Consider the following 22,829-nt stretch of genomic DNA (forward strand, 5'->3'; position numbering starts at 1 on the left):
TGGCTGCAAGACTCTGAAAATACTAGAAGCCAATGAATTGTATGCTTTAAATAGGTGAGTTGTATGGCATGGGAATTGTACTGCCATAAAGTCCTTTTCTAAAAAAAAGAAAAGCCAGCAGGGCACTACCCCAGGGGATCTCCAAGGGACCAAGGAGCCGGCTGACCTCATGCCGTGGCCTCAGGAAGAAACACGTTCTTGGTATGAATTCATCCTCTGGGCAGCAGTTCTGGGGAGGGAACTTCAACCTGACGGGACTTGGGCCAACCGGCAGCAGACACCCTCATGTGGAGGAGCGGGCCTCCCACAGTCCCCAGGAGGTGCTGGGTGACTCCCGTGTGACTCACTCAGGAAGCACCACTGAGCAGACAGGTGGGTACCGCACAGAGCTCGGCGAGCAAGCCTGAGCCTTGGCCCCGACCTTGAGCAAATGCAGCATGACTGGGGTGGCGGGAGCCTCACGCCCAGTGCAGGAGGGACGTCTGGGCGTGAGCCGGGGCAGTAGGGGCAGCCCCAGTCAGAGCAGGGTCTGCAGAGGAGCCCTCCCTGGCCCACATGGGAAGTCCTTGTTCCAGTGTGTAACGACATATCCTCCTGGGGTCCCTGCTCCCTGTCCTGAGCTCTCCACAGAGCTGAGTCACACCCTCTACAGTGGGGTCTGCAGTCTGAGGAACACACATCTTCTTTCCAAGAAGCACGCTGGCAGTCTTCAGGGAATCAGTTTCCAAATCCTCAAATTCTGTATTTTCCAAAACTGCCTGCGAAGTGACTGAATCCTGACACCCTCGCCCACATCCCGAGAGGAAAGCACAGCCCTGAGATGCCCTGCTGGGTGCCACTGGGGCACGCCAAGCCCAGGGTGAGCATGCGCCCTCCCATGAGTGAGGGCCCTGGCAGCTCCTGGTCCCCAAGTGGGGGAAGCGTGGCCTGGGGGAGATGTTCTGAATTCAGAACTGAACTGTATATGTGACTCACGTAATTCTTCTAAACGTAACTGGAATTTTTCCAGAATTATGAAGACATTCTCAAAATACACTGGCTAAAACCCATGAATGATTCCACAATTATTTTCAGATTTGGTGTCCCTTAGTTCAACGAGTTGGTTAAAATCTATCTTAGTAAATCATGTCATCAATTATGTATTCATAATAATTAGTCCTCAGCTTCCATCTTTTAAAATGTTTATTTTTTCCTGTATCATATTAACACAAATAATTATATTTAAACTTACGAACAAATGTTTTACTTAAAATGTTCGAAAAATTATACTTTTTTGCCCAAAGCCCTTTTAGGGGATATGCAGACAGAAGAACTGTACAAAGAAAGTCTTAATGACTGGAATAACCACGATGGTGTGGTCACTCACCTAGGGCCAGACATCCTGGAGTGTGAAGTCAAGCAGGGCTTAGGAAGCATCACTAGGAACAAAGCTAGTGGAGGTGATGGAATTCCAGCTGAGCTATTTCAAATTTTAAAGAGATGATGCTGTTAAAGTCCTGCACTCAATATGCCAGCAAATTCAGAAAACTCAGCAGTGGCCACACGACTGGAAAAGGTCAGTTTTCATTCCAATCCGAAAGAAGGGCAATGCCAAAGAATGTTCAAAGTACTGCACAATTGCACTCATTTCACAAGCTAGCAAGGTAATGCTCAAAATCCTTCAAGCCAGGCTTCAGCAATACGTGAACCAAGAACATCCAGATGTACAAGCTGGACTGAGAAAAGGCAGAGGAGCCAGAGATCAAATTGCCAACATCTGCTGGATCATGGAAAAAGCAAGGGAATTCCAGAAAACCATCTGCTTTACTGACTATGCTAAAGCCTTTGACTGTGTGGATCACAATAAACTGGGAAATTCTTCAAGAGATGGGAATACCAGACCACCTTACCTGCCTCCTGAGAAATCTGTGTGCCGATCAAGAAGCAACAGTCAGAACTGGATGTGGAACAATGAACTGATTCCAAATTGGGAAAGGAGTACATCAAGGCTGTATATTGTCACCCTGCTTATTTAACTTATATGCAGAATACATCCTACAAAATGCCGGGCTGGATGAATCACAAGCTGGAATCCAGGTTGCTGGGAGAAATATCAATAACCTCAGACATGCAAACTACACCACCCTTAGGGCAGAAAGTGAAGAACTAAAGAGCTTCTTGATGGAAGGTGAAAGAGGAAAGTGAAAAAGCTGGCTTAAAACTCAACATTAAAAACTAAGATCATGGCATCTGGTCCCATCACTTCATGGCAAACAGAAGGGGAAAAAATGGAAACAATGAGAGACTTTATTTTCTTGGACTCCAAAATCACTGTGGACAGTGATTGCCACCGTGGAATTAAAAGATGCTTGCTCCTTGTGAGAAAAGCTATAACAAACTTAGTGTATTAAAAAGCAGAGATATCACTTTGCCAATAAAGGTCCATATAGTCAAAATTATGGTTTCTCCAGTAGTCATGTATGGATGGATGTGAGAGTTGGGCCATAAAGAAGGCTGCGCACCAAAGAATTAATGCGTTCAAACTGTGGTGCTGGAGAAGACTCTTGAGGGTCCCTTGGACAGCAAGGAGATCAAACCAGTCAACTGAAAAGGAAATCAGTCCTGAACATTCACTGGAAGGACTGATGCTGATGCTCCAACACTTTGGCCACTTGATACGAAGAGCTGACTCACTGGAAAAGACCATGATGCTGGGAAAGACTGAGGGCAGGAGGAGAAGAGGGCAACAAAGGATGAGATGGTTGGATGGCATCATCACTCAATGGACAAGAGTTTGAGCAAACTCTGGGAGATAGTGAAGGATGGGGAAGCCTGACATGCTGCAGCCCATGGGGTTGCAAAGAGTGGACACAACGGAGCAACAACAATAAAAACAACTTGTTTGAAGGTCACTGCTCATAGAACTTAGGAGACTAAGCCCTCAAGAGAGTCCTTTTAAAAGTTAACAAGCAGGAATTCCCTGGCAGTCCAGTGGTTAGGACTCTACACTTTCACTGCTGAGGGTGCAAGTTTGATCCCTGGTCAAGGAACTAAGATCCTGCAAGCCATGTGGCTGCCCCCTCTCACCCCACCACAATCTATAGGCAGATCTGCAGCAACATGGATCTAGAGATTAACATCCTAAGACAAGTAAGCCAGGAAGAGAGAGATACCATGTGGTATCCCTTATATGTGGAATCCAAAATATACAAACCAACATATCTATGAAACAAAACCAGACTCAGAGAGAACAGACTGTGGCTGCCTAGGGAGGAGAGGAGAGGCAGGGGTGGGAAAGGCTGAGAGTTCTGGGTGAGCAGGTGCAAACTGCAGAGCGGTCACACAGCAAGGTGCTACTCTACAGCGCAGAGCTGTGTTCAACATCTGACAAACCACAGTGGAAAAGGATATGAGAAAATGAATATACACACACACACACACACACACACACACATAACTGGAGTCATCCTGCTGTTTATAAGAAATTAACATTGTAAATCAATTGTACCTCAATAAAATTAAAACAAAATAAAGTTAACAGACTTGGAGGGAAGGCAAGAACATCACAGGGTTAGACGTGTTCTGGGCAAGGGGAATAACATGGGTAAAGGCGCTGGGGAGGAGACAGCCAGCCAAGTGATGTCTGACAAGTTCCAAGCGGCCAACTGTGAGGAGAGGTGTCAGTGGTGGTGGGTGAGGCTCTGGAGCAGAAAGATGGAGTGGGATTTAGGGGTGAGTGCCAGTTACGGAGGGGCCTCACGGCACCAGACAGCCTTGGAGACACCAGTGCGCTGGGCCAATAACAGGACAGGAGCTGAGGCTGAGGGAGCCAGAGGTCACCATGGCTGGGGAATCAGGAGACAGAAGACCTGCTGCTAGAACCACAGCGTCCTGGACAAACGCCTGGCAGGGCCTGGTTCTCACACCACGCTACTGCACCCCACGGGTTTCCTCCCTCGGGTCTCCAGACTTCTCCTACAGCAGCCCAGGGTCCTAGATATAAGACGATGTGAGTCGTAGTAAAGCTGTCACTGATTTATAGAAGCATGTAACCAGCCTGCAGGGATTGCTTGGAAAGGACTGCCGCGTGCCTGGGCCTGTGTGGACAGCTGTGAGAGATGGCACAGCCTCCCAGCCCTGGCCACCCCGTGCTCCCAGGAGAGCTCAAGCCTCACTCTGCTTGGGTCGGGCGCACCCTTTCCTTCTGAGGGGCCTACTGGCTAGAGAGGAGCCACTGAACTTGGATCTGCCCGTTTCCTGAGTCCTGGATAAAGGCTGGACTGTGGAGGAGAAGGCACTGGAGTTCTGGGAGTGGGCGGGAAGCAGGCCAGGCTGGCCATGGGCCGCCCTCCCCGAGGAAGGACCAGGCGGAGGAGACTGCAGGGGGCTCAGGGGTGCAGAGAGCTGGGGGTGGGGCTGCCCCTTCCTCCTGGGAGCTCTATGACCTCACAGCTCAAGCACACGCACTGTGCACACTCGCACCCCGCACACCCACACCACACACACGGGCATAATCCACTATGCACGCATGCACACGCACCCTCCTTCTGCAGAATCAGGTTCACAGAGGAGAAGACAAGTGTAAAATCAACCGGGAAATCATACTTAAAATATAAACTCCGTGCTTACCTCCCTGCATCACTATTTCCCATATCCCCACTTCACTTGTCTACCACTGTTTTAAATCCTGCCTTTCAGACTAACGTGGGACTGACTGAGCCTGGCCCTCTGTGCGGCAGAGCCTGCTGCTTCTCTCCGTGAGCCCCCCCCCCCCCCCCCCCCCCGCCCTCTAAAGCTCAGGCTGGCGCTGCCTCTTGTGAACCCCCATGGCCTTAGCTGCCCGGGATCAGCGCCCAGGTCTCTCCTTCCTTTCTTTTTCTTTCTCCCCCCTTTTTTTTCCCGAGCAAATCTCCCCACTTGGGCCCATTGGCAGGTACTTACTTGTCAGCAGCCTGATAGGAGGGCCTTTTCTGGGGATTTGAAAGTTGTCTACAGGACCACTGGCTCTCACCTGAGCTACCTGGGGTCAATCTGAAAATCCTCTTCTAAGTAGCAACTATTAATCTACTCTCCATCAGCTCCACATTCTTCAAGCTTCTGAAGTGATAGAACCATCTCCTGGTGGGTAACTGACAGTCTCTTGCTTTATGAGCAAGGACATGATGGAGCCATGGAGATGACCCCCGAGAACACACCTCTGCTTCCATAACACCCTCGCCCCATCAGTGAACCAGCTTTAGAAGCCTTCCCCGCTCTGACGCGAGCCCCGCGTGCCCCAGCCCGCTCCCCCGCCGGCTGTGTCTGCCTCACGCACCCCGAGGCTGCCCGCCGTCGCCGCCCTCGCGGCCTCCCCTCCGTCTCTCGGCTCCTGGGCCGCCTCCTCCCGCCCGCGCCCTGAGCTGTCAGTTCCCCTCCGACTCAAGGACTCAGGTGTGGCTCTCCTTTCTCCCGCTCAGGGCCTCACACAGGAATAAACAAATCAGTAAAAACTCTGAAGTGAAAAGTAAAGAAGACGGCAGCGCAGGGGCCGCTGACTGACTAGCCGTCACCAGAGGAAGGGGCCCGTTGGCGGCGCTGGCCGGGGGCGGGGGTTTCTGCCCGCGCTGGGCGCGAGAAGCCTGGAGGACTGTCTAGAGCCTCTCTCTACCTGCGAGACTAAACCGTAACTGCGCGACTGGCTCTAGCCCACCCACCTACCTGTTTTGAGGGAGCAATGCAAATGGTTGTTATTCCCAAGACACCCATTGGGGCCGTTTCAGCGTCGGGTGGCGGATCCCCGGGAATCAGGCCCACTCGTCTCCCTGACCCTGCGGAGCTCAGCGTAGGCTCTGCCCCAAGTGGGGGAACTGGGAGCCCCTGAAGCCTGCCGGCGGAGCCTCCACAGTGACGGTGAGGAACCGGTCAAAGCTGCGCTTCAGGCTGTGACCCTGGAGTCCCAAGGGTGTCACCAAGGGACCGACTAACTCTGATGTGGGTTCCTGAGCATCTCCATCACCCAGCGGGCTCTGCCGACTCATAGGCAACACACAAGAAACAGCTATCCAGTCACAAGCTGCATGGGGAAGAGTCCAAGTGCAGAGGATGTTTTACAAACAGAAAGAAGGGTGCAGAGATAGAGGGTGCAGCGGGGACGGAGCGAGCGTGCTCAGGGCGGTGAGTGGGGCAGGATCGGCATCCCCAGGTGTCAGGCTGGGGGGCAGGGGGGTGCTGGACACTGGGGGTGGTTGGGACCCGAACAGGAGAGGGATCCACGGGGCTCAGGAGGTCCGAGTGCACGCACGCGGTCACCCAAAACATGAGGCACTTCCTGTACCCCTCCAGTGAGTCCTGGCCCCTGGGAGGGTGCACCACACGCTGAGTGAGGACAGGCTCTGACCATGCAGGGAGCCTGGAGGGTGTGGGGCGGGGCACGCCTCCAGAGCTGGGCCTGGAAGGATGAGGCAGGTCTGGTCAGAGGGGTCCTCTGTGGGCACCCCAGCCCCATGTGATGGCACAGGAAGGGAGCTGCAGGGACCGTGGAGCAAGAGGCTGTGCCTCAGAGGGCTTGGTTGGGGCCTGGCCTGGGCCCGGGCGGGCAGCCAGGGCCTCTGGACAGAGGAGACGCTTAAACACAAGTGTTGCTTCAATTAAAAATATCACAAAAGGAATATGTTTGTGGTGACAAGTAATACAAGGGTCTGAAGAAAGCAAGCAGATGACAGCAAACCCTTAAGCTTGAAATCCTCTGAGGTAGAACACAGCAATGTGGGACAAGCAGCAAAGAAGCATTTTAAAAGGATAAACTACACCACCTGATAACAGGCTTGCTAAGACTGACAGAGAATCCCCTTGAGAAGACAGAGCTGGGGACCCCTGGGAGGACACAGGCTAGGGTCCCCCCAGGAGGACAGAGGCTGGGGTCCCCTGGGAGGACAGAGGCTGGGGTCCCTGCTGGGAGGACAGAGGCTGGGATCCCCCCCTGGAAGGACAGAGGCTGGGGTACCCCCAGGAGGACAGAGGCTGGGGGACCATGGTGCCCCCAGGCTCCTGAGCACTGGACCTGGACTCGGCCTCTGATCCTCCTTCCATGGCTTGTTTTTCAAACCTCAGCAACCTCACTGAGCATGAACGCTGGCCAGGCACCAGGCCACGCAGGCCCCGCTGTCAGGACCCCACACAGAGGGACACAGCCCAGGAGCGGGAGGGGGTGCACCTCGGGGTGGGGCCGCTCCCGCTCCTGTGCCCTCTGGGTGCCAGGACAGCTCCTCACTCAGACGAAGGGACAGCGAGTGAGCAGGAAGACAGCCTGTGAGTGTGATCCTGCCTGAAGGTCAGGAGGAAGGTATTCGAAATCCAGCCTCATGGCCGGGGCGGGAGTGGCCTCCGGGCAGAAGGCACAGGGAGGACGTCCAGATGAAGGCCTGGGCCTCGCCGCCCCCCTCTGTACAATGTGCCAGCTCAGCGGTCTCAGTCAATAATTCAACCCACCAGCCTTGAGCCCGCACAGCAACAGTGGGAAGCCGACACCCAGGCCAGGCCTGGACGCCGCCACCGTCTGGCTCAAGGCTGGGGCTCTTCTGTCAGGACCCCAGGCCGCCGGGCACCAGCAGCAGAGGTGTGCTGGTGGGGACGTGGGGACGCCGTGCTCTCCTCATGCAGACACTGCAGGGTCACTGTTGCCCGGAGGAGTCGTCAGTGCCTCGAGGGGCCTGTCCCGCCATACCTGGGGCTTCCCTCTCGGAGGAACAGCCAGGTCCTGAGTTTCTTTTCACTCAGAAGCTTGTGTGATTCCATTTCTTTCCTCCAAATCTTCCCAAGACTGCGACCCCCGCCCTTGGAAAGGTTGTGACAAAGTGAATGAGGCGCAGAGCTGTGCTCGGATTTATGCAGAACCATTACCCCCGTCGCCGAGTCACCCTCCCTCCCCTCTTCAGCAGTCAGGCCTCCCATTAGCAGTTTGATGGCCGCTGCTCATGAAGGGGCACCTTTGCTAAACCAGCTTCGAGGATCCGTCCCCCGGGAGAAGCTGGTTAATCTGGAATGTAGTCGTGTGTATGAGGCTGACACAGCCCGAGTCACCATCTGCGTGTCCTTTTTTGTGGCTGCTGTTTATTATCCCTTTCCTTTCCTCTCTGGGAGCTGTAATGCTCGACTTGCTGGAGACAGTCTGGGGTCCTCTTTTCTCTGGGAGCCCTGGAGAGGCTGCACACGTATGTGCGGCCCCTCCTTGGTGAACCAGGGAATTCCTTTGTTGGCCACTCTTTGCGGCTTTCATTAGAGTGATTCCCCAAGCACTCTTTGTTCAACATGTCTTCAAGGTGGTTTTTTTTTTTTGAGACATTTTAATGCCATTTCCCCTGACATTTTAAAAAATTTTATTATTTATTTGGCTGTGCTGAGTCTTTGGAGCTGTGCACAGACTTTGCATAGTTGTGGCGAGCAGGGCTCCTGGCTGCAGTTGGCGGCTTCTCTTCTGTGGGGAGCGGGCTCGTGGCTGTGGCACACGTGCTTAGATGCTCTGCAGCAGGTGGAATCTTCCTGGACCAGGGATTGAACCTCTGTCCCCTAAACTGGCAGGTGGATTCTTATCCACTGTTCCCCTGGAGAGGTCCCCAAGGTTTTTAAAAGCAGAGAGAGAGGCCTCTGTTAATTTTCCCAAGTTGGCCTATGAGTCCACTTGTGAACTGTAGCAGAACCCACTGTGAACTGTAGCAGAAATCAGGAAAATTTAATAAATGTTGATCAATTACTCTACCTTGCTTTTCAGGCTTCTCGTGAGTAATTTTCACAGATTTCTTTCATACCAACCAATACAAATAGGATTTCTGAGCCAAGCTTTCAGCTTACATTTATGAGGTGACATATCTTTATAAATAGATACCTACCTCTCAATGATATCTGCCCGTAAGTCAGACACAGAGATTTGGCTTCTGAATTACACACCCTGAAGACTTCTTCTCTCCTTTCGCAACGTGTGTATGGCAGCATGGCACACACTCAGTGCTCAGCAAACCCTACTGAGCTTGGTGATGCTGACAATTACGTCTTCTTACACTTGTCTCAGGAACAGAAGTTCCAAGTCTGTCTAGACTGTATAGAGATGTTTTATCTTTGTTCCCTTAAAAATGAAGACCAAGTATTTCCAATAAAACATGGCACTTTAAAATCAGAGTATCATGTATGTACATCTGAACAGCCCAAAACATGGTTTTCAGTTAGGCCAGTTATAGCAAGATAACTCTTGCCTGGAAAATCCCATGGATGGAGGAGCCTGGTAGCCTGCAGTCCATGGGGTCGCTAAGAGTCCGGCATGACTGAGCAACTTCACTTTCACTTTCATGCATTGGAGAAGGAAATGGCAACCCACTCTAGTATTCTTGCCTGGAGAATCCCAGGGACAGAGGAGCCTAGTGGGCTGCCATCTGTGGGGTCACATAGAGTCGGACACGACTGAAGCGACTTAGCAGCAGCAGCAAGATATTTCTTGCTATATTTTTCCCATTTCATAGCAAGATATTTCCAGGTTGTGAGCAACAACTTTTTAGCATTGCTTTGGGGTGATAGGATACCCCAGTAGTTTTGCACAAGTATTTATTCCTACTAGGCATGAGAGTAAGCTTCTTGATGACACTGCAATGGCAATGTCTCTATATGGCAATGGCTTTTTTTAAACTTTCTAATGTCACTTTGCCATCTTCCCATAAGCCTGGGCACTCACAGGTATCTGAAACTCTACTGCCTGGAAGGTTCTGGAGAAAAGCCTTTCCAAAACATGTCACCTCTGGCAGCCCTGGAATCCCTGACCTCGGTTTTCCTGTGTGCATACTCCAGAGCTCCCAGAAGAGAGATTCTTTCTCTTAATTAATCTGGAAAACTAAGGCAAAAAAGGAGAAATGTTCTGGTTCCCAGGGGGAACTGGTAGACACGGCCTTACTGGCGCCCTCTACTCACCCTAGAGGCTGCTCTAGTGGCCCCACCGCCCAAGGCAGCTGTTCCCTTCATCCAGATGTGTCTGCTTGGTCTTGAAGAGCACCGGCTCCATGGAGATCTCGGCCTGACTCCTCACCACTGGCTCCGCAGCAAGACACAGCTGGACGTCACGCTCACGAGCTGGGGTCTTCGTCCATCTCGCCGCCCAGTGGCCCCCAGGCCCCACCTGCTCAGAAGCTGTGGGCACCTTCCCAGGCGGGGCGTTTGGAGCTGAACTGCTCCACTGCAACAGTCATAAGGCTCGTGGAACGTCTGGAACAGTGACGTGCTCACTGTTGTGTCACTTTCCCTTTGTTTTCCCAATAAAATCTTTCCTAAAATCATTTAAATATAAAGACGTCTATAAAAGGTCTTGTATTAATTGTACTATAAATTAAATATTTTTCTGATTTTTTTTTTCTGTCTCACTGGGAAGGAAGCTTTAAAATCTAGTCCACTCTCCCTATTTTAAAGACAAGTGTCCTGAGAGCCAGGGAGGTGTCCTGAGAGCCAGGGAGGATAAAGCTGGTTGAGGGCAAGGCTGGCACCAAGGCCGAGATCTCCTAGTTCACACTGGACAAGGCCCCCCGTTCCTTCCTTCCTATTTCTCTCTCCTCCTGGGCTCATCCCCCCTCTCTGCCCTGTGCGTTGAGGCTGTTTCTCAGACGATATCCTTTGGTGGATGCTGCCTGGGAGGGAATCCTCGAGGGAGTGACCAGAACCAGGGGGCAGGCCCTGGGAAATAATTGTCACCACTGTCACCGGCACCACTGACTCGATGGACTTGAGTTTGAGTAGGCTCCGGGAGTTCATGATGGACAGGGAAGCCTGGCATGCTGCAGTCCATGGGGTCACAAAGAGTTGGACACGACTGAGCCACTGAACTGAATTGTCACCAGGCCAGGAGGGAACCTTTTTTTTAAAAAACAAAAAAAAACAAAAAAAAACCCAGAATCTGTTTCCTTCTTTTTGTTTTTTTCTTCACTAGAGCCACATGTTGCTATGGGAACGAGGATGGCACTGGGAGCCCATAGCCACTCACGGGCCCGACAGAGCCTGTAAATAAATTCTGCCTCACTCCAGGCTCGGCGCTGACTGGTCCTGGAGGGCAGCTCAAGCAGCCACTTACAGACTCTCCACCCTGCTGGTGTCGGCAGTGCGGACCCTCCTGCAGCCGGTTCCCGGGAGCCGGGAGGAATTTGCACCCTCCACCCTCCCAAAGCCTCCACTGCACAGCCTGGGCGCTGTCTGCCCATCCAGGGCCGTGCCCACCTGCCGCCACTGCCTCCGCTCACTGCAACCTCGCTCGGGCTCCTGCGCTTCACGTCACCCCCGTCCCCAGCCAGGCTCAGGTGCTCTTCCTGTGGGTTGACTTCTGTCAGGCGCTGAAGCTACAGCCCTTCTCGGGAAGGGCCCTTGCCTGGGTTTCTCTCCTGGTTTGAGCCCAGGCTGGTGCACAAAGCCTGCCCTCAGGAACCACCTGCTCACCAACATCTGATCTGATGACCCAGCCAGGGCAGAGCTGGGCTCTTTTCTGTGGCTTTACTATTTATTGGGTTGGCCAGAAAGTTCCTTCAGGTTTTTATGTTAAAAAAAAAAAAAAAAAGACATTTTGCATTTTCACCAAGAACTTTAGTGAACAACATGTTCACTGTTTTGTTCCACAGCCTTATGCCATTTTTCAGGCAACTTCATAATTCCACCTTCCCAAAACATTTAATCTTTTTGAGCAAAGAACTGTTCCAGGTATCTTTTACAGTCTTCTAGGGAACTGAAACTTTTTCCATTGAGAGAATTTTATAAAGGCCAAAATAAATAGAAATCTGGTATGTACAGTGGATGTCCCAGCCAAGGACGCCCCAGTCAATGGTGAGTTTTTGCCTGTTCATTAAAGAAACTTGTGGTTTGTATTGTCCCGATGGAAGATAATGTGTTTCCTATTGACTAATTCTGGACGCCTTTCATCGAGTGCTGGTTTCAGTTGGTCTAACTGGGGCAGTATTTGTTGGAATTAATTGTTTAATTATGAGCTCCTTTTCCGGAAGGGGCTCATAACAGAGGACTCCCTTCCAATCCCAACATATACGTAACTCCACCTTTGGATGAAGACCGGCCTTTGGCTGGTGGTGGTTCATTTCATTTGCCCCACAAGCTCTTCTGTTCCACATTATTGTACAGTATCCATTTTTCATTGCCTGTCACAATTTGTTTTAAAAACGAAATGTTTTCATTACATTAAAGTAGAGAATCACATGCGGAAATAAGGTCAAGACAGTTTTTTCACTTAACTTGCGTGGCACCCAAACATCAAAGCGAGGAACGGAACCAAACTGGTGCAGATGATTTTAAACGCTTGACTTGGATATTTTGAGTATGCCAGCTATCTCTCGAGGTAAAACATTGATTGTTCTCCGTTAATGTCTCAGTTGCTATCAACTTCAACTGGTCTACTTGACCAGGGAGCACCATCCAGCAAGAAATCTCCAGCATGAAACTTCACAAACCACGTCTGACACATTCGATCAGTCACAGCACCTTCTCCACACTCTGCACAAATCTTTTCTCGTGTCTCAGTTGTCTTTTTACCTTTCTTGAAATAATAGAGCATAACATGCCAAAAATGTTGCTTTTTACTTCCATCTTCAATATTAAAATGCTTACACAAAAAGTGCACTGGGACGACCCAGAGGGATGGTATGGGGAGGGAGGAGGGAGGAGGGTTCATGATGGGGAACACATGTATACCTGTGGTGGATTCATTTCGATATTTGGGAAAACTAATACAATATTGTAAAGTTTAAAAATAAAATAAAATTAAAAAATAAATAAAATAAAATGCTTACACAAAAATGGTTACACAATTTTGATAAACTTTTTAAAATGCACAGTGATATGACAGCTGTCACAATAATATCTAACCAAACTGTTTCGAATGAAGTTAAAGACAAATAGGCACTACTAGAGTCATGGGGAAGCTGAATGAACTTTTTTGGCCAACCCAACATTATGCCTTTTTGGGAGATAGAGCACCCTGGATGTTAAGAGCCAAACTGCCTGAATTGAAACTCTTACAAATCACTTAACATTGCTCAGCTTTGGTTTCCTCATCAGTTTATCCCTTTTGCTTAAAACAGAACATTTTTTTATTGTGAAAACTATGCACTAAAAGGTGCATAAAATACAAATGTACAACTTGTTGAATAACTATATAGTGAACTCCAGCTACGTACACCGCATGCAGGTCAAGAACCAGAAACACTGCCAGCACCATATGGTCCCTTCCTGATCCGAGCCCCCGCCCTACTATTAAAAGCACAGCCTGCCTTTAATGATAATCACTTCTTTTCTGTGTGCACATCCTTAGATGTCATAGCTTAGTTTCTGACATTTGTATGAATGTAACCCCACTACATGGATTCTTCTGTGCTGGCTTCTATCTTTGGACACGCTGTGATGTTCATCCCCAAGGACCGCGCGGATGAGAAGTTGTTTGACTGAACCTTTTCCTTTATTTGGCTACCTGATGGGGAGAGGGAGCGATGGACGGACAGACGGAATCATTCATCCGCTCACTCAGGAAGCAGGTACTCTGTGCGCACACGTGCCGGGCCCAAGTTAGGGCCAGGACATAAGACAAAAAATTACCACACTGCCTCTTTCCTCAGCTACATAAGTTCAACACATAACTGGAGCCCTGAGAGCTGCCTACAGACTGTCCACCCCATCCTCACTCTCTGTTACTGACTCAGCAAAGGCTTTCTTTCCTGTGGGTTCTTGTGAGCAGGAACTTGGTCGTTCCATATTGCGGAAAGGAAGCTTTTCCTGTAAGTCCTTTCTAGCCCGTGGGACTGCTTGTGTCCCTGAGGTCTCTACCTCCTGAAAAATCACTCCACAACCTGCTCTCCAACCAGGCTTCATCAAAGCCAAAATAAGAAACGGGCATAAGCGAAACAGGCTTAAGAAACAGGCTGACAGACTGACACCTCCTTAAGGACGAAGCAGCGTGCCTTTGTTGCTCTTTTGCGGTGACTAGCTGAACGCGAATGAAAGGTTTGTGAGAGACACCGCATCAGAACCAGCACAGCTGCTGCGTGAGTATGAGTGGAAACTTCAGATCCGCCAGGATGTTTGTGGTCCTGTCCACAAGGCCGTTTCTAACCTCCTGCAGGCAGGAGACCCACGTCTGCCTCCCAAGTAGCTCAGAGTCAGGCAGCAGTCAAGGCAGGTGGGCTGGAAGGACCTCACGGCTGCACTGGCGACTAGACCAGTAGAAAGTGATGGAGGAAAAAGCCAGAGAGACCTTTTCGGCTCTAGGCATCAGGGAAAATCAGATGAATGAAAATAACTGAAGGAGAGCAGGTTGGGGGGAGGGACTCGCTGACAGACAAACCGACATGTGCCTGCCCTCTAGTGCTGAGCAAGAGAGGAGGATGGGAAAGCCGCCTCCCCTCCGAGTGGCAGAGGGAGGGGCGCGTCCAGGGGCAGAGCCAAGGAGGAGGGGCAGGATGACAGGCTCCCTGGTGGGCAATGAAAGGAAAAACGTTCTGAGAAGTTGAGATAGACGACAAGGAAATGCTGAGCAGACAAGGAGCAGGAGGTCACTGGAGCCAAGTGGCGCTGTCTTCGACAGGTAAACATTAAGGGAATTTATTGATAGAAGTCGTAAATGTAGCTAAAAAATTAAATGAATTCATTGCCTGGTGCTCACAGAGGAAGATGAGAGACAGATGCCAACAGCAGACACGCGCTTCCCAAAGGAGAGGCATGAAATGCAGAGGAAATCAGAAGCGTGCCCGGACAGGTGACCAAGAAATCTGAATGCCCGCAGCCTGCCTGGTGGTCATCACCCAAGAGCTGGCCCTGGTGGAGGGGTTGGGGGAGGGGGAGGGGGGCGGGGATTAGCCTGAGGCCAGATGTCGAGCCTGGTGCGGGAGGCCGGGCTGACTAGAGCAACACAGACACGTGACCACATTGGGCAAGAAATCCCCAAGGACTTTAGCTCTGGACCCTTCCTGTTGCCACATCCCCAGAGTTGCCAGCAGTTACAGCCACGTACACGCACCACCTTCCCACCTTCTGCCCGGACAGCCTGCCCTCCTGCTGAATGCTCTTCAACTCACAGGGGTGCCAAGCTGCACTTCCCCACCTGGCTCTGCTCTGACACCCTCTCCGCATGGGGCAGCGCCTGCAGCAAACAGTCTTACCTGGGAGAACTGGCACGCTTCTTTCCCTATCTGCACACACCATCTTACCTCTCATGACAGAAACCAACTCCATCTACACTTCTTGAAATTAGCACAGTCTGTGGGCTGGTAACATTCACTATCTAAAGGGAAACAGGTCCTGGCTCTGAGTCAATGCAGGGTACTGATGCCCCTTGGCAGATAAGCCAGGACAGACTGAAGAATCCTGGCCTGCCTTCCACCCCGTCCTCCACTGTAAGGAAGAGGCGTCCTGACCCATCTTCTCATGGCGTGGTTCTGGCTACATGGGACTCGGGACCAGGCTTGTCCTGGACCCCTGCCTGCTTTCCTTGCTGGCTGTGTCATCACAGTCCCCCCAGGAGTCCTGACTGACCCACCCCAGGCACCCTCCTTCCCTCACTCCTCTGACTCTGCACACATTCCTGCCCATCTCCAAGAAGGGGGATATGACGCCCAGAACTGGTATGGTGCAATAAAGAACGTTCTCTTTGAGGCTGTGCTACATCCCCGATACTCCATGAAATCAACTCTTGTGCCTTCTTGTTTGCTCTGAGAATGACACAGCTTATGGATCTTGCCTTGTGATCCCGGTCATTGTTTATTTTATGATTTGAGATGTTCCCAGGTTGGCAACACCACACTGAGGTTTTTCTTCCTGATCAATAACTCACTCGATAAAGCAGCTGAGCAAGTTGCTCATCAGCTAGATATGACGGGGTCACCAGTTAATTAGTGACCTAAGTCAACCCATTCAAACTGGGGACTCCAGTCTCCAAACTGGCAGGTCCCAAGTGGCTGGGGCTCCTTGCAGATATTTTTGTAAACTAATCGGGGAGAGATCTGGCATGCCAGCTTTTGAGTTCTGTAAGGGGAAATTATTCCTCTGGTCACTGAAGTGAGGGCCTAGGGGTCAAGACCTGGAAGAAGACCCTGACCTGACTTGCTCCAGTGCTTCTCAGCCTTCTCTGACTTAAGAATTCCTTCTACTGTTAAATGACAATTACAAAGTCCCATTCAGGAACTAAAGAAAATAAAACGGCTTTAAAAAAAAATGCATTACATAAGAAACAAGGGATTGCAAATAAAATATTTAATTTTAGCTTCATATACTATTAAGTAAAGATACGTTCGAACTGTTTTCTAATTTAGTAATATACATGTAATTTAAGTGGTTAAAAAAATTGAGACTTATTGGTAAAATTTTAAAACTATGATGTTTTGTTTGGGGCTCAAATATCTATTAAAATACAGATTCAAATTTATACTTCTGTTACATCTTCAAAGAATAAAAAAGTGTTTTTATGACCTGATGTTTAGAATTCTTTAATTTTGTGTTTTAAAAACTATCAATGGCTTATTTTATAATTTTCAGGTTTGTTTTGAAATAAAAAGGTAAGCAAAAGTTTCAGGCTTCTGTTTCTAAGCTCTTCTCTGCAAGAAATATATTGTGGGTGTGTATCATTTTTATTCTAAATAAATACAAAGGCAAAATGAATATACGTTATCACAATATTTTCACTGCTTAAAATGCTTTTCAAAGAACCAGAAGCACCTTGATGTGCCCTGGAGAACTCTCATCTGACAAATAATGCGCGATCCAGGGCCCACTGTGTAACGTGTGGGGCTCAGTGAAAAATGGAAATGTAGTGTCTCTCCTTCAAAAGGCAGAGAGAAAGCTTTTCCTTTTCTCCCAGGGTCTCTCCTGATGTGCCCCAGGGTTTTCATTTGCTCTTTGATGCTATGCTCGCTCCAGCTCGGGGGACAGCGTCAGGTCAGGGCAGACCCTCAGGGCACCCAGGGCCCCAACCTGTGATTAGCACAGGGGACCCACACCAGATCCTGGCTCTCCTCACAAATGTGTGGGGGTCCCACTGGGAGTGGCAGTGGGCACAGGGCAGGCTGAGGAGGCTGCGTGGGTCCAGGCACCAGGGGTCAGGGTGGGTGGCTGAGAACCTGTCCTAGGGAAGGAGAAGGGGTGAAGGCTGGCCTGCAGGGAGCCCCTGGTGGATGCTCTTCCCTTAAAAAGAAAATCCAAAGGTAAGATTTCCAAGAATTTGAAGAGGATGCTGGAGAGCATTAAACCCCAAGCACAGAGCCCCTTCCGGGTATGGAGCCCCACGCAGCAGCCCTGGCCACACGCCCAGCACACTGGTCCTGTACAGACCTGAGAAGTTTACGCAGGGGTGAAACTGCAGGATGGTTACTATTTTTATGCCTTTCATTTACCTCTTGAGCTTCAACCTTACTGTTTCTTACGACTGTGGTCTTTAACCAGTGGTCAGGCCTTCAGGGTGTGTGCTAAGCACATCTGACTGTGTAAAAGCAAGAGCGTGATGAGCAGATGGACCTGTGGCATGGCCACCTGCCAACTCCAACCCCTCACCGCCAGCGCTTACTCTATGCCCACCTGAGGAACAGAGGCTAAGCAATTAACTTACAGATGGATTATTTTGCACTCAAAATGGAAACAGACGTGCTTCTCACTTTAAGTGGTATGAGTGGGCCCCGGGTGGCTCTTGGAGCCCAGAGGGATGCAGGCTGTTGGGGGAGGCAGTCCCAGGGGTCTGGCATGGTCCTGGTTTGCACTCGGGTCCTGTGCTGTCGCTCACAGCGCCCTCCCTCGGGCCCTCAAGGCATTGCAGGCACTGCCCACCCCTCTCTCATCTGAAGGAACCCACTGTGTCCTCCAGAGCCATTTCCAGCCAGAGAAGACAGCACGTTTGAGGCCCAGGAACCTCACCTGCCGGCCATCCTGGCCTCAGGAGCCCAAACTTGAGAGAATAACTCACCCACTCTTCCCTCATGAATTCCACAGGTGGAGGGACACCCAGACAGTATGGCCCCAAATCACAGGTGCTGCCCAGAAACAAGGCCCAGGCCCAGGAGAGGAACAGGCCAGGGAGGAAGAGGCTCGCCCACGAACACTATGTGCAGGCCGGCATAGGACTGGGTAGACAGACAGAGAAAACCTGCAACTGTGCGTCCCGGCCGCCCCGTGGAGCTGGGGTTCCTCACACACCACACTTAGGGGCCCAGGGACACTGAGAGGGCTGGCGTCTGGGAGGGGAGAGGACTCTCCAGGTCTCTGCACAGGGGACGAAGTGAAGCTGCAGGGCCTGCCTGCTGCTCGTGGTGAACAGACACCCAGAAACGGTAACAACAGTTCCCCTGTGAGCGAGCAGGGCTCCTCCTTCCTGTACCAAGCAAGCTGTCTGAACAACAGGCCACTGATGGGCGGAACCAACAGCTGCAGTTCACTTGGGCCGAGGCATTGCCCAGAGAGCAGGAAGTGCCGCTGTGTCTTTCACCAAAGGGGGCCCTTACCTCGTTTGCTGTGTTGTGTGTTCCAACGATTCGGATGAAGGATGCTGGGCGTCTTTCAAAAGTTACCGACTGCCAGGACCTGTGAGGAGAAGCATAAGCACTGCTTGGTTACACCGTCCTGTGATCCTTTGATGGCTCGGCCCAGCGGAGCCCAGGATGTGGAGGGGGCGGGGGTCTCCACCCACTGCGTGGAGTGGGGACAGGAGTACATGGTGCCCCACAATCTCAGCAAAGGAGGTGCTGCCCTTCTGTGAAGGCTCGACACAGGCAAGCATGAGATGCAGACCCGTGCACGTAGAGACGAGTGTGGCCACACGGGGGAGGGATCAAGGCGGGCGGGGCTCATGAAGTAACAGGGTCACAATGGTGCTGCCCTCAGAGGGCTGTGGGCCTAATGGCTGCACCCAGGTGGGCACAGTGACTTCCTGGGAGGGTCCTGGAGGAGGAGCTGAAGCAGGCAGGCAGGGCAAGGGCAGGGCGGCTGGGCCCAGCACTGCAGGTTGGGAGGGGGGCATTCACTGCCGTGAGAGCCCTGGGCTCCCATGTCTGACCCCCCTCATGCAAGTGGTGGAGGCACCTGGGGAAGAAAAGGCAAGTTTCTCCACTGGCCTCCCTTCAGCCCTCTTTTTCTGGTTCCCAACGCATCCCCCAAACAGTTTAGTCTTTGGATGGGTGGGCTCAAAAGCAGCCCCAGGATTTTAAACGCCCCTCCTCATGGATCGGCAGGGGCTGGGCCAGTGGAGCAGGCCCCCAGTCTCTCCCGAGAGGAAGTGGTCTGCTCCCGATTTACCGCTCCCGGCTCGTCGGAAGGCACAAGGCGCTCGGCACCCGCGGCTGCAAACTCGGCTCATGCTTTCAGAAGCAGCGCGAGGCGCTCGCGGCTGCCGCAGCCCTCCTCCGCACACATGGCGGAGCCGCCAGCTGCTGGGACGCTGTTTCCTGTAATTGTCTAATTACCGAGTAACGCTACCAAAGAAAATACACGTATTTGTGGCTTATTGCTCCCCCTCTGCTTTCAGGTGTTCCATCTTCCCTTTCACCATGAGCCGCCCACGGAGACTGATTCACTGCTGCCTGGACACCAGGCCCCTTGAGGTCATTAAAAAGTCATTACCATCCTATGTGCAAAGTCTGTGCCTCTGGAAGCAGTTTTCTGGAAACAGCATAAGAAAAATCACTCTGTCTGTAGAAAGGCTATTCATACATGAAGGTGATGCCACCTGACCATCCCCAGGGTCTGCATTCCTGGCCCAGTTTCTCAGTGTTTTGTTCGCAGACCCACACAGCTCCCTTGGAAATCCCAAGCCCAGGGTGGGCCTGTGAGGAAGGCCCCGTGGGGCTTCAACACTGGACCTGGGCTCCGACAGGCCTGGGGGTCATTTCTGCACTAAGCACGGGGGCTGAGCACAGACTTGCGTTCTTTCTCCAGCAGGTAGGGGAAGCTAGGGGTTCACAAAGCACAGGCATCAGAACCCCATCTCACTGCCAGCGGCAGTGACAGCACACACCAGAGCTGTTCCACTGCACTTCTCAGACCCCTACTCCAGGCCAGGGCAACAGAGCTAGGGCAAGTGACTCAGCCAGTGACAACCATTCACTTCAGTCGCCCAGGCGAGTCCAACTCTTTGCGACCCCACGGACTGTAGCACGCCAGGCCTCCCTGTCCATCACTGACTCCCGGAGCTTGCTCAAACTCATGTCCATGGAGTCGGTGATGCCATTCAACTGTCTCATCCTCTGTCATTCCCTTCTCCTCCTGCCTTCAATCTTTCCCAGCATCATGGTCTTTTCCAATGAGTCAGTTCTTCGTATCAGGTGGCCAAAGTATTGGAGCTTCAGCATCAGTCCTTCCAATGAATATTCAGGACTGATTCCCTTTAGGATGGACTGGTTTGATCGCCTTGCAGTCCAAGGGACTCTCAAGAGTCTTCTCCAACACCACAGTTGAAAAGCATCAATTCTTCGGTGCTCAGCTTTCGTTATGGTCCAACTCTCACATCCATACATGACCACTGGGAAAACCATAGCTCTGATATTAGGTTCAGCCAGTTTCACAAAAGGGATTTGGATGGAGAGGGAGCTGGGAGTGGAGGAGACAGAGAAGACTCTTCTTAGCTTTTAAGTCCTGTGCTTATCCAAAAAAATTGTCCAGTGCTTCTGGACAGGCAGGTAAGACCTGACTCTCGTGAGCTCACAACCCTCAACAACATGCTCAGGGCTCTGAGAGCACAGACAGGCCTGGCATCGCGCTCCTGCCCCCTGGACGACCCCACCCCCACCCTGCCCTACGTGTGGGGTGGAGGCTGAGGCCCTGAAGGGAGTGAGGGCTCACTGTGGGGCATCCTGGGGGGAGCTGGGCCTGAACCCCACTCATTGTCCCGCTGTCGCCCCCTTGGCTCCATCTCCCGTCCCGCCTCCTGGGGGCTCAGGCCCTGGCCCCCCACCCTCTGCGGGGGGAGCTGCAGGGCGACAGTCTGAGCAGGAGGGAGCACTGCTGGAGTAACAAGATCAGAAGGCCTCAATTTAATACCAATCCTCCATTGCACTGCATTAATATCTAATCATATTAGAGTTCATTTTCACTAACACAGCCCAAGAGGTGAACAGATGATTTCATCTTCAGCAAACTGGATGACAGCCCTAAGACCAAAGCACGAACAGGAAGGGAAGCCAGTCAAGATGAGGTAAGGAGCATCTCTTCCTCCCAAGTACCGGCTTCCATTTCCCCCGAATGTCTTCGAAACGGCTCTCCGCATGCCCAGCAAGGAATGACGAGGCGGCAGGGGGACAGTCACGGTTGTGTCGGAGCCACATGCATAGTCACGGCGCCACCCCGAGGAGGCTCACACATCACAGAGCCAGGTGCCGCCACCGCCGCTTGGTCTATGCAGAAGCTCAGTGCCTTTTTTACTGAGCTAGAGAGCTGTATGAAGACCCCTACTTGTCCACGACTCTGCATCTCCTTTGTAGTAGGTGACACTCCCAGGAAGACAACAGAGCAACATCATCACTCAGTTCAGAGCCAAGGCGGGGTGCTGGGAGGACGTGTCTGAACAGGAACTACCAGTGTCAAAAAATAAGCACAGCCTTTGCTCTGAGCACTTACCCCAAACAGAAAAACCCACACAGGAGTGACGTCCCAACCCCGGCACTGGCCAGCTCTGCAGCAGACAAATCACAAGCCCTCGCTGAGCTGCAGTTTCCTCATTTGTCCAATGCTGATGGGAATAATACCACACCCTCCATCACAAAAATGCATCTAGAATGAGGTCTCGATTATGTTAAATTGTAAATATCTATACACATATGTATTCTAAGAGAGAGGTCTACAAGCATGTTTGCCAAAATATTGTTTGGGTGGAAGAACTTCAAGAGACATTAGCTGTAAACTTCTGCACTCTTTGTACTATTTAGTTTGGTAGAATGTGTATTAGAAAAAAGTTTCTAGCTTGCCTGCTATCCAAGCCTTTAACACAGATCATGTGATGTGAAGCAAGAGAAAACGCCAGTACTGGATTATTATGTAAAATATTTCCAGTTGAGAGACTCGCTGGGTGACAGTCAAGACAGCAGGTTTTAATCGTGGCCTTTCGTGACCCACAGGGAGGATGGCAAAGTGGCTGACAGCGTGGGCTGTGGAGCCAGGCTCCTGGGTTTGAACTTTTAGCCAGCTCTGTGACCTCAGACCAGCTACTTAACCCTTCTGGGCTTCAGTCTCCTCTCTGTAAAATGAGGATAACAGACATAACTATCTAACTTTTTGTGTGCGTAAAGATTAAATACATTAACAAATGTAAAACACCTAGAACAGCACTGGCATACGCTAGGTTCTAAGAGAAAGAGCTGATACTGTTATTACTACTGTAATCACCTGCCAGCCACACAAACCTGGACAAGACACAGCGTTTCCTAGGGACCCCACTGTGAGTCACCGAGTTTGCTGGTGTTGATTTAGTGACTACTGCAGAGATTCCCACCACACTCCATCAGCACCCATTATACCCATTACTTGGAGGCAGACAAGGTAGCTGGGCTTTGAAGGAATTAAGCAAGTATTTGGCGAAAGCACTCTTGGGGTTGGTGCCTGCTAGGTGTTATGGGAAACATGCAAGATGGAGCACTGCCCTGATGAAGTTTACGATCTCTCTGGGGAGATCAGCGGTCTTTCCATAATCAGAAGACAATGCAAACTGTACTATGGTCCCAACTCATAACCTGGTGGTGTTCCAAAACCTCCCTGGTAATTGGCTCTTTAAAGTTTGGAAGCAGTTTTTTCAGAGAAATAAAGCCATACATTTTGATTGAGTTCCAAGACCCACCCATAAAACTTACTTTAACCCATAATGAGGCTGAAATATTATGTATATGAAGTTT

General features: G+C 51.1%; 1 protein-coding gene across 6 annotated transcripts in view; it reads right to left on the minus strand.

Annotated features, from left to right (window-relative positions):
* BTBD9 (BTB domain containing 9) overlaps positions 1-22,829 on the minus strand; it is a 413,001-nt gene that overhangs the window by 3,956 nt on the left and 386,216 nt on the right. For all 6 annotated transcript variants that reach the window (XM_024983455.2, XM_024983458.2, XM_024983456.2 and 3 more), the window contains 1 exon segment: positions 18,456-18,534. In XM_024983455.2, coding sequence (XP_024839223.1) covers positions 18,456-18,534 — 79 coding nt within the window.

Source organism: Bos taurus, chromosome 23 (assembly GCF_002263795.3).
Source record: "Bos taurus isolate L1 Dominette 01449 registration number 42190680 breed Hereford chromosome 23, ARS-UCD2.0, whole genome shotgun sequence".
In the NCBI taxonomy this organism is placed as follows: Eukaryota; Metazoa; Chordata; class Mammalia; order Artiodactyla; family Bovidae; genus Bos; species Bos taurus.